The sequence below is a fragment of the Alosa pseudoharengus genome, unplaced genomic scaffold (genome assembly GCF_046254945.1).
Source record: "Alosa pseudoharengus isolate Yale_2024_CS ecotype anadromous, Long Island Sound unplaced genomic scaffold, YU_APseudo_1.1 YU_APseudo_1.1_scf_6, whole genome shotgun sequence".
Classification (NCBI taxonomy): domain Eukaryota; kingdom Metazoa; phylum Chordata; class Actinopteri; order Clupeiformes; family Clupeidae; genus Alosa; species Alosa pseudoharengus.
This window is the reverse complement of record NW_027468848.1, coordinates 26000446-26013205: the sequence shown is the minus strand read 5'-3', so window position 1 is coordinate 26013205 and position 12760 is coordinate 26000446. Positions and strand designations below refer to the sequence as shown.

At 41.1% G+C, this 12760-nt stretch overlaps 1 protein-coding gene across 1 annotated transcript in view; it reads left to right on the top strand.

Moving 5' to 3' along the window:
- hk2 (hexokinase 2) overlaps positions 1-2903 on the top strand; it is a 36485-nt gene extending 33582 nt beyond the window's left edge. Inside the window, exons 16-18 of the mRNA XM_076270923.1 lie at positions 177-332; positions 1366-1602; positions 1732-2903. Of these exons, the coding sequence (XP_076127038.1) occupies positions 177-332; positions 1366-1602; positions 1732-1873 (535 nt within the window). The 3' untranslated portion in view covers positions 1874-2903. The remainder of the gene's footprint in view (positions 1-176; positions 333-1365; positions 1603-1731) is intronic.
- Positions 2904-12760: the final 9857 nt, after the last annotated feature.

The window sequence follows — 12760 nt, the reverse complement described above, 5'->3', positions numbered from 1 at the left end:
AATAAATAAATAAAAAAACGCTATTTAAGCACCGAAATCCACGTTGTTATTCGATGCAGTTACTACCGTTTGCGTCGGCACCGATGCCATATTAGAACCGTGTTTCGGTGCCCAACCCTATGTATTAGGGTGTTTTTTTTCAAAGAGTTAATTGCAGTGTCTGTGTCTGTGCACAGGTATGAGAAGATGATCAGTGGTATGTACCTGGGGGAGGTGGTGAGGAACGTTTTGCTGGATTTTACTTCCAAGGGGCTGCTCTTCCGCGGCCGGCTCTCAGAGAGGCTGAAGACGCGTGGCATCTTCGAGACCAAGTTCCTCTCACAGATCGAGAGGTGGGTGTGGGTGTGGATGTATTTGTGTATGCGTGTACTGATATAAATGTCTCTCTTTTGCATATAAATGTGTGTAAACATGTGTGGCACATGCAAGTACCAAGCCCTTAGCTTTTGCTGCCACTGACACAGCCAACACATCCATGCGGCCACGCCTGACCTCAGAGATGGCTGTTCTCTTAAAAGAGATCAGGAGTCAGGAACTTGGGATGTGTCTGCCCTTCCAGTCCAGTGGAGCGTGCTGCTCCTGAGCTGCCCTCCTCACTGTGCCTGAATGCTCTCTCCTTACACACTCTAATCTGCCATTGGCCCGTACTTATCTAATTCAACCTGCATTGTGGTGTTTCACTCCCCGACACATCCCATGCTGAATCCGTTAAAAATGAAATACAATGAGTTTTCTCTGTAGTGCTCAAAACAAAGACAAATGTACATCTTGAGTGACTGCAAAGGGGGCGACATGCCTTTAAATTCAGGAATATGATATAATGGCCTTTTCATTTTGGGAAGAGATTGCCTACTGCTTTCTTTTAAAGAAGAGCTACAGTAGTTCCAAGGGTAGTGAAATGCTCAGTCACCCATGAAATAGAGGTTAGTGTAGGAAAAGTTTAACTAAGGAGGGTAAGTCAAGAGTGCAATAAGTGGGCAGTACACGGAAAGGCCAGGTAATAATTGGACTAAAGATAAACTGAACCTCTAAATTACCATTTTACCATTGCCTTAATAGTGCATAGCATACAGGAAAACAAGCTACATCAGGCCATGGCAGGTTTGGAAGAGGCAGTGGTCAGGTCTCATCACACTGTGTGTCAGGTGACTTCTGTCCTGCAGTTAATTAACCATTAGTGAGTGTTGGTCTAGATGACTTGTGCTGGTAAATTCATTTGTTGCCAATGTCCAGAGCGGTGCCCAGACAAAAAGGGCCATCTGAGCATCCGGGGCCAAATTTGTTTGGTGTTTTGATGAAGGTACTGTGTAGACTGCCATGCTTACCTGGTGTGTGTCTGTGTGTGTGTGTGTGTGTGTGTGTTAGCGACCGTCTGGCCCTGCGTCAGGTGCGCGCCATCCTGCAGCACCTGGGCCTGACCAGCAGCACGTGCGACGACAGCATCCTGGTGAAGGAGGTGTGCACTGTGGTGGCGCGCCGTGCTGCCCAGCTCTGCGCCGCTGGTCTCGCTGCCGTGGTCGACAAGATCCGGAAGAACCGGCACCTTGAGCACCTCCGTGTCACCGTGGGGGTAGATGGAACGCTCTACAAGCTGCACCCCCAGTGAGTTATATCCTGTGTGTGTGTGTATGTATGTACGTGTGTACGTGCAGGTGTGAGCACAACAGGTGTTTTGAACTGTTAATTTGTAATAACACCGTTGTCCCCCCCCCCACATCCTCTCCTTGTCAGTTTCTCCACCATTCTGCGCCAGACGTTGCGTGAACTGGCGCCGCAGTGCGAGGTGTCAATCATGCAGTCGGAGGACGGTAGTGGGAAAGGGGCTGCCCTCATCACTGCGGTGGCTTGCCGCATGCGAAACGAAGCCAAGTAGCGGAGACTGCACTAAAGAAGAAGAGATGAGGAAGGGGAAGGAGGGAGGGGTCTGAAAGGGAAACTACAGAGATGTCCTTGAGAGACTTTGCTGTGTTACGCTGACGTGTGATTGTGATGAGGAAGCAGATGGAATAAATGTTTTTTCTTCTTTATATATAACTCTTTTGGTGACGTGTAACACCTAAATTATGTGTGCCCATTGCTATTTATGTGTTGGATTGGAAGCAAGAGATTATTTCCAGTGATAAGATATTACTGTTCTGTTATACAAGTGTGTCCCTTCCAAGATTACAGATTCCTGTTTTATACTGTGAATGTACAATCGATGGAGTTTTAAATGTTGGTAATCAATGTGTAATTAATAAGACAGAGCTGCAAAGTTAGGTGTTTTTAGAATGTAGTCATTAGTTACTGTAAGATTTTATGAAAACAAGAGTCTTTGCACAGAAACAACATTTGACATTTCTTCATGATGTTCAAGAAGAGTGTTGTTTTGTTTATCAGCTCTGAATTGTGAACCTTCCAAAACACTTCACATTTTAAACATGTTCAGTGTGCAATGAATCTTAACTGATTTTATTTGATTGGATTGTGTTTTTCATATAAAGTGTGCAGGAATCTGAAGTCATGTTAATTTTACTTGGATAGTCTGTCAACAGAGACTTTAGAAATGATCTGTTGAGATACAGGTTCAGTATGTAAAATTGTTGTTGAACAATTACTGAACTTAAACTTAACCAAACCATCCCCTAATCTTAACTTAAACCATACATTTGTTTACACTGTCAACAGATAGTTTATTGATAACCTAAGCATCTGTATATCTGCAGGTTAAAGGGGACTATCCCAGTAAAGCATGACCAAAGTCATTTGTTTGTGTTCTGGAAAGGGTGGAGCAGAGGTCAATTAAGGGAACTGAATGTTTGTGCTTTTAGTTATGCTGTTACCATGGCCATCAGAAACAAAGATGATGTGTTAAAGTTTATGTCTTTGTATCTTCTTTGTAAAGTAAGAAGTTATCTAGTGAAGTCATGTCATTTTTTTAAACTAGAAGTCACATTTCTTGTTCCACTGAACTTTCATTATAAATCAGTTCTTATAACTATTTAATATCAGGTGTGGTTTAAGATGGAAAAACTGTTAGACTACAGCACAGTTTTGGTTATTCTATTATCTCAAGTGAAACCCAAGGTCCGACTTGGTATTGATAATCAGGTAAGTACAATGATCAGGTAATGCTGTCACAAGTCATTAGACTGAGATTGTTGATCTTATGAAAAAGAAAAAAGTAAAACATCCCCTCAAAAGTTCCCTAGGATTATTTTCTCTTTAGACTTTACTAGTGTTGGAGAGCTGAGAAGTCGACAGTCACGGAAGTTATACACTCCCACACATGATGATGTTTTCTAAACAAAGTTCGGGAGGAGCCCTTAGGGATGATTGACAGCAATTGACCCACCTGTCTTCCTCCGCCTCCAGGATATTTAAGCCGGCCTCCTTATCCATACGTCACACGCCCCAGCGTTCGCAAAATTACCCCCACACAGTTGCCCCCCCCCCACACTCCTTTATTTCACTGTTAGCCCAGTTACTCATCCTTACACAGGGGGTGCAAGTGGCCATTGCTCTATCACAATCTCTGCTTCAGGCATTCCAGGATCACGGGCAGCTACCATGCCAAACACATGCTTAGCTTATACACTCAGCATAGCAATCATACCGACAGGCGAACTAGTGAACAAAATGTTATTTCATAAACAACATTTCAGTTCTTCGACCTACCTCGGGTTATATAGACTACAAAAGCAAACTCCCGTTTCTAGCCACAAGTACCTTCTCACTAAGTTATGTGTAAACATTCATTTTCAACAAACAAAACCACCCACCCATGCAGTGCTTATGTGCACAACAATTTCTTTTTAGATTGAGCACTGATTCTGTCATGTTTTGTCTCCAAAGATGGCAGTCTCTGGCTGTATATCTTTCTTTGTAATCTCACAACATATTGTCCAAAAAGTAAGGCCATGGCAACAAAGTGTAATGTTAACAACTTCTACCAACAGAATCATATTACAGTCATAGATCCTGACTTCTACATGTTTGTGTCTGGGTTAATACCTGCCCCCTGTATGTGTCATTGGCTGAGAATGCGTCATTAAAACGGCCTGATGAAATTCAGACTCCCTCATTAGCAATGACCAGGACCCTGGTGGTTTTCAACTTGTAGTACAATTTCAGCAAGGTTGAGTTTTCACTGCTAAATTAATGGACATCTGACTGCCATCCTCAGTTATAAAGCAGATTGTTCCAGTCCTTGACATTGTTTAACTAAAAATGTAATGCCAGAGGAATTACAATAGTGGATGGAAAGCTCATTTTCCCCCATACAGTAGACTTGAATGGCTGTGATGTCATAATGGCCTAAAGCCAGCTGCGCTCGTTAAGCTCCCAGAGAAGTTCCCGGGCTAATCAGAACACTGGCACAGGTGTCACCTGTGAATCCAACTGTCTCAGCTTCTAATGCATACAATCTGTTTTTTTGGTACAAGGGTTTGTATGAACTCAAAGATTAAGTGATTCAATGTTTTTTTTTTCCAGGAATCTCCCCACCAACATTAAGCCAGCTGCTTTCCATCCACTATTGTAACTCCTCTGGCATTACATTTCTAGTTAAATTTTTTAATCCCCTATTTCTAAAAAAGTATAAACTTTTTTTAAAAATCTGAAATAACAACTCTCTTGCCCCACTCCAGACCTTCAGAACGGTTATTTCAACATGTCTGTACGTTAAGCGGTTAGAGTCGCATTCACTCTTGAAAAGGTAAAAAGAAAAGGTTATAATAATAACTAGAAATGTAATGCCAGAGGAATTACAATAGTGGATGGAAAGCTGTTAGAGTTGCATTCATTCTTGAAAAGGTAAAAAGAAAAGAAGCAGCCAGGAGATTTTAAGATAGTGGATTCCATCCACTATAATAATGTCAACCTTATTTTTAAAAAAGGCCCTAGAGGTCCAGAGTCAATTATTTGAAATAATTGTGGTCAATTATTCACAGAGTTAATAATGAAAATACTGACATTTGTCTCAGCCATGTGCACTGAAAATTTGGTGCGTGAAACCCATGTCCAGGCCTAGGGACTATTAATTTACATCATATGTAGGCTGCAGAACAACATCTGATGCAATTTCTCCTCATAATTAATGGCCTACCTTGCACACAAATATTACACTATTTTGTGTTTTTTTGCACGTGTCCCTCAAGTCTTCTGAGAGGTTGAGTTGTCAAAAATGTCAGTGCTAAATAATTCTACTCATTTAATACCAAGTAGACAATCCTACAAGAAAACTTGGGTGAGTCAGTGCACTGCACAAACCAGAAAGTTGTAAACTATCAAACTATAAATTGATTCCTACAGTGAATAAATTAAAAGTTCCTTTTCATTTCCATGAAACTTTAATAAAACCGAGATGACCTACTAATCTTAAGCCAACTGTCCTCCAAATAATTAATCAGTCAATATATACCTTATAGTGCCCTGTGCCCGGTTCACAAATATTAATATTATCACTTATTCTCACTCAGTGGTTGTCATACCACTGAAGCCTATGGGTTGCGGTTTAAAATGAGGGCTCCTAGTGATTTCATGTAATTTTGAAGATGATAACATGAACTGTAGACCTCTTTCAACAAGGAATGAAGCAGCAGCTCAATAACATCCTTATGGATGTGTGCATTGAGATATATGAGAGATATATGTCATCATCATTTTTATATAATGATCTTAACATACATGTTGATTAAAACAAATATTCACCCCCTTGGAAATTTCCCGTTTTTATTGCTTTTATCTGGACGTGCAAGCCTTTTTCAGACTTTCCACACAGACTCCGTACTGGCCAAATTATGGCCAAAGGTGCATCTAAATACTGACTTGAAGTGGGTGAATATTTATGCAATCAGTTATTTTACATTAAACTGTATATTTTGATTAATTAACATTACTTTATAGAAATCTGTTTTCATTAAAGAACTTTTTTGTAAATTCCTGTAAAAAAAAACAAATATATTGACCATGATTCCATATATAAAAGCAATAAGAGGTGAACAAATGCAAGGGGACAAATAATTTGTATAGGCACTGTCAGGGGCGGAGCTACGTGGTGGCCAGGGGGGGCCACGGCCACCACTGGTCAAAGCTTGGCCACCCTGCTGGCCCCCCCAGCTCCGTTCAGTGAAAAGTAAAAAAAAAAGAATTGCTGCCGTTTTCGACAACACTTTGCAAAGCAGGGACTGAACCAATTACTGCACTCTATCTAAAGACCATTGGCCCAGTCAGGAAGTGTAGCCTACGGTTCTGATCACATCGTGAGTAGGCCTAGTGCAGCAGCAGCAGCAGCGGGACAATACAATTAATCTGTTAAAAACACTTGACAGTAAACTAGGCTAGCCTACTACTTAACCTCAGTAACAGGTGAGTTGATGAGTTGGAACATTAATGCTAATAAGATGTTAGAATGTGTCACGAATCATAGCCAAGTGAGCTGCGATGGGCTGTCCTTGTTAGGTAGCATAGGCTCTGACATTGATGTGTGGAGCTGATCAAAAATAATCGGATGCCCGCGGGAATGCTGTTACAAGAATATTTCGATAAAATTCGGGTGAAATGCAAGCATATTATGCACATATCTCCGGATGGCTCCAGGTAGGCTAATAGGGCCTAGCCTAGGCTACTTTATAAAAACATAATTTGCTGACTGCGTGTGGTTCTTGCCATAGCTGGTCAGGCAGAGGCAGGCTGCTTTGCCTGGATTCTTTGTTACATTGCTCCGGAACTGTTCATCGCAGCGAGAGAAACCTTAATTGCATGACAGAGCAGAAGTGGGGCTTTCCAACGAGACTAAACACTTGTCTGTGCGATCAAGTATGTGCACCCATTAGGCCTACTCTCGTTTGAATTACTCGGGAACCTGTGATCGCATCGATATGGCAAGCATATCAGAAGAAAGAGGAGACACAGGGCTATCTATTGGTACCTATATCGATCCTTCTGGGCTATAAAAACAGACGTGACTGCAAAATAAAATTATGTACAAAAACCAACGCTGCACACCCATTACTCTCGTTTGAATTAGGCCCTACTCACAAACCCGTGATCGAATAGATATAGCACGCATGTCAAGTGAAAGAGGAGACACAGAGCTGTCATTTGATACCAAGTACATCCGTCTGGGTTATAAAACAGAGGAAATGACATCAAAATAATAACTTCATATAGCTCGACTTACCCCACATTTTTGTGTGTTGTGGTGGCAAAGCATGTTCATAATCCAACGCTATCATGTGTTTCTCTATGGCAAAGCATGTTCATAATCCGGTTTTGAGATCCTAGCAAATTCCTGCATGGCATCCAATTCGAGACTCACATTGCATCCCAATTTATTCGACAAAGAAACACCTTTTTGCCTTCACTTTGTTCATGACAATGCAGTAAAAAGTTGTTTTAGAATCATCATGAGTGTACACACAGAACATGCAAACTCGGGTTCAGTCAGGTCAGATCAGTTCGTGTCACAGATATGGAGCGCAGAAAGGTTATTTTTCATTACTGTGTCAATGGCACTTACAATGACCAGGATAACTGATTTTAACTAAAGGTAGTGAGAATGGCCAAAAATAGAGTAGCCATAGGGCTAAATTAAAAAATGGCACACACCACATATTTTTCACATTTGCTCAGCCCCAGAGAATCCCTCCACCATGGCAATGATATTGCCAGATTCTATGCACACATGTGCCAGCTGACAGCTTGGAGTGGTGAGATACATGTCAAAATATAAAGTTTACATTGACCAGGATAAATGTTTCTAACTAAAGGTAGTGAAAAAGCCCTTAAAACAGTCTAGGGTTCTAAGGGTTAATTTCTTAATTCAGAGCCATGTTACTTACAGCCAAGTACTTGGAGTGGATATCAGAAAGAAATATAGTTTGGCCATCAGTATGAGATCAAATATCTACATACAATATTTGTAGTATTTATTATTGTTCTTTGAGTTAACATCATTTGAATAAAACTGATTAAGTGGGTGCATTATCATAATATTTTTTAGTGGCATTGACCTATTTATGGAAAATGTGTTTAGTGGCCAACAAACTGACAAGCAAAAGGCTATGAAACAACATCAACAGTAGGCTAGCCTAGCCTATACGTTACACAATATCCTTGCTAATGCGCTAACTGACATTTATTTGAAATGTTATCAGCAAAGTTGTAAGGTGAAAACTTTATTTCACGGTGTTAAACAACATAATGGCATGATATTAATCTTTCATGTGCATGAGGTCCATATAGCATCACAATGAATATGAAGATCATGTTAAAAGTTAGCTGGCAAAAACATAAATATGTAGGTTACATACCTGATGTCACTGAGCTGTCAAAGACGCTACGAAACCATCTCCGTACGTTATCGCTAATTAAACTCAGCTGACTGGTGTTAGCGCATAGCCATAGTTGCTGTTAAAATGACTACTTGGCTAGCGCTGGGAATCTTAACACTTCAACACCGACATGTAGCCTAACATGTTCAAAACGACTGCGTGTTATGGGTTAAGACATACAATTTCTTGAAGCATTTGGCAACACACTGAATTAACTGGAAAGTAGAGTCCCTGTTAGATTGTCCATGACCTGGCAGTTTTATGGCAAGCGGTTTTAACATACCTTATGGCAAACCGCCTACACTGGGTAAACTTGAAAGCAGAGCTTACCATTGTGTGTGCATGCATGGCAAGCTGTTTTAACATTTAAATGTATTATTCATAGGAGCAATGAGATATTGATAGTAAATTGAATATAACAGTTTAATTTCATGTTCAAATTTGTCTCATCAATAAAAAAAGCAATTCATGCTTTAGACCATTTTAATTTAAAACATTTTAAAAACAAAGTACCGGTTCAGGCACCGTTTCGGCACCGGCACCGTTTTAAAAGTATTGATTTAGCACCGGTATCGGATAAAACCCAAACGATACCCAACCCTACTTGTGTGTAGTTAGGCCCACTGCTAGATTTTGACAGGAGCTCGCGATATCGCTTTAAAGTAAGCTACTTGGGCTCACGCAAGCTGTCAAACACTGTCCACTCATGTGGTGCACCCCTCTGGTTTACATCCAGTGTTTATCATATGTTAGCTAACTGTATCTGGATGTGTTGCTTTTAGAGCAAGACGTTAGAGATGGCACATGACATGCAGTGATGCCTCGTATAAAAAAAAAAAAAAAAAACGCTATTTAAGCACCGAAATGAGGAACCGAAATCCACGTTGTTATTTGATGCAGTTACTACCGTTTGTGTCGGCACCGGTGCCATATTAGAACCGTGTTTCGGTGCCCAACCCTACCTGTGTATCAGTAGTTTTCAAATAGTAGTTTTGATTCCCAAGTGCCACCCCAATAAAAAGTCTGGAACCAGCTGGCCCCACCTATAAAATAATCCTGGCTACGCCCCTGGGCACTGTAGTCCTTTAAATCCAAAATAATTACCGTCTTTGAGCTTCTCCTTGTGGAGTTGCTTTCCAATAAGGAGGAGCCCAAAACATATTCTTCTCCTCATCATTTACACCTTCTTGCTCATGCCAATTTACACCCTTTTACCCTTACTCCCTATGTGAAACACGATAAGGGGGTGAGGAAGTATGTGTGCAAGTCATCATCCCCACATGTGGTACTGTCAGATTCATACACACAAAAAGAACAAAAACAATTTGGTTTCAGTCCTAATTTAGAGTGTATAAGTTCTGAATGCTGTGGTAAAACTAAACTGATTATTTATGTTACCAGATGCTTTTTGTTGGCTGATTAAAGACCATTTGTGTAGTTGCGTTATTGGAGCTGTCAACATGACCTTGCCACAAGGACACTTTCAACAGCATGACTTTGCTATAAGGACAGCAACATTCACAGTTGTGCTTTTTGACTGCACAGTCAGTCAAAAGACTCATTGAGCAGAAGTGCCACTTTAAAAATCAGGGAACAACATCCCAGCGGAACAAACAAAGGCACTGGAGGGAGGGGGATCATTCCACAGTCCTCTGTGGGAAAGGCTGGATATGCAGGTGAGACAAACAACAGATACAGCAACAGCACTAATGTGGTCCCAAATATTCAAGGGTAAGATCATAGTCTGAATTACAATCCTCAGATGGAATACTGCAGATTTTTTTACATTCATTTTGGTATTTGACCTATTCTTCGCTCCACCTGAGGTAGCTCGGAAATCAATACTTAAGAAATCTGCAAGCAGAGGAGTGCCACTTTTGCCCTGAGTGACATTTGTCCTGTGTCAAAATGATGTACCGAGTGTCGAGTGATTTCATATTAGTCATCATCTGGCTGTGGATTGTGTCACACACAACATGCACTTACAGCAAAAAAAGTAATATAAGTATATAAATATAAAAAACTCCACTGCACAATAGAGACAGCAGAAGAAAAAAAAATACTAAATGCTAAAAAAACTAAATCAAATATCTACATAGTGTGCTTAAGGATGATCAAGCATGAGGCAGGGCAGGGACTGAGTCTGTAGTTCCATATGCATGGTAAGGTGCTCTATGAGAGTGAGTGTCATGGTGATGTCCCAATCCTTGAATTAGTTAAACACACTCAGCACACAGTGGGGTGAAGCACATACTAATCCCGGCGCAGTCAGCTGCCTGCAACAGCGGCGCTCAGGGAGCAGTGAGGGGTGCCTTGCTCAAGGGCACTTCAGGCGTTCCTACTGGTCGGGGTTCGAACCGGCAACCCTCCGGTTACAAGTCTGACCTTACTTTACTATGCACAGAGAATCACAGGCTCAGTCATTGCAAGCGCCTCTTGATTGACTAATCACCACTATGTGGATACTGTTTTTAGAATTGATTTAGATTAAGTGTATATTTAGTATATTCTTTATCTTCTACTGTCCTTATTGCTTAGTTGTGTTTTTATATTATATACTTTTAATTACTTTTTCTGCCGTTAGTGAATGTGTGTGTGTTGTCTGTATGCTACTGAGACCTTGAATTTCCCCTGGGGATCAATAAAGTATCTATCTATCTATCTGAAGCGCTAACCAGTAGGCCACAGCTGCCCTAAGTGCAACAGTGCAAGAAAAAAGCCTAGAGACCAGCATAAAATAAATATGGACATATAAGAGAATAATGTAGACAAGTAATATAAAAACTATATCAGTGCAAGAATAGGTTGAAGTAATAGGGTTACAGCCATTGGTCAAGTAAATAAAAGGTATTAAGTACGGCCACAATTCAGGCTGTGGGAGGAAGGGAGGGGATATGCATATGTGCTAATATAGCATGTAAACAGTGTAGCAGTAAACAGTAGGCTAGTGGACAGTACACAAACATGGAGAAGGTGGAGAGGCAGACAGACTATGCAGAGAAGTCTATCTCTCCTCTACCCTTAAGTGAAGCATTGAACAGTTCAAGGGCCCTGGGGACAAATTACTTCCTCAGTCTGTCAGTTGTGCATGACAGTGAGCGAAGTCTCCAGCTGATCAAGCTCCTCTGCTTTGTAATAGTGCTATGGAGTGGATGACATTCATTGTCCAAGATGTTGATCAGTTTGTTCAGGGTCCTTTTGTCTGATATTGAAGTGATGCACTCCAGTTTAGTTCCCACAACAGAGCCAGCTTTCCTAACCAGCCTATCTAGTCACCCAGCATCCTTTTTTGTGCTTCCTCCCCAGCATACCACAGCATAGAAGAGGACGCTGGCAAAAACAGGCTGGTATATGGTGTATGTTGACTTTACTGAGGTGTGTGTATCAATCAGATTGATCAGAAGAAGGCCCCAGACCTAAACGTTATCATTGCATTTAAAAAATCATTTGGAGCCAGAGTGTGAGGCGCTTTTGTACCCTTTCTAAGTATTTTCGTGGCCAGCACCTCACCAAGTCCTTGGTGTGCATTACATTTGCCTTGAATATGTATGTGTTTCACCACCACTGAGCTTTAGACTGGAGATCCCATTAACTGAAATGAGATTCTCCCCAGTCTATTCATTGATCAAACCAAAGATCTCGCTTTCTTCGTTTTAATAATATTACTATTATTATTATTGCTGGGAGAAACTTTATGAGACTCCCCTCCACAGGCTGAAATGTCTGTCACCAGCCAGGGATCAGAGAAGGAATTCAAGCATCATCTGTTGTGATATCTGGCTATGAGATGCCTGAGTGTGCTCATCTGGTACTAGAATTACTTTAGTATCGCACCTACTGTACAGTATCTCTCTAGGGTGTCTTATTATCTGCCTAAAAGTCAAGGGCATACGGACATCCCTGTGAGCACTCAGCAAATCCAATTATTATTTGGGGACCACATGAGTGGTCTGTCCTTCCTTTTGTCAGCACTATACTTTGGCTTGTCTTGACAGGCTTAGAGTTAGGTGCAATTCTTGTCAGCTCGAGAGATTAGTCAGTGTCCTCTTTGTCGGTCAATGGTTCAGTGCTGTTAATGCCACTGAAGATTTTTGGGTTTCCAATTTCTGATTTTCAATAGTTGCTTTCATATTTATATAAAAACTAGGGAAATAGTTGTGGATTTGAGGAGGAGGCTCCTTTAAATGTCTTGGCTTGTACATCAGCAACAATTTCAAATGGGAAGTAAACAACGCTCACATAATCAAAAAGGCACAACAAAGACGTGTGGCAATAAAGTCAGTGTAGCTCATAGTGCTGGCTATGTGCTCTATGGTCAGAGAGGTTTGATTGAGCCATGGTGTGATTCTGTTCTGTTATTATAGCCGTGCCACTTCAACCGTGCCCCAATCGATGTCCTCCGCCCCTGGACCATTTGCTGATGAGGTCAGGATGGGCACTGCTGT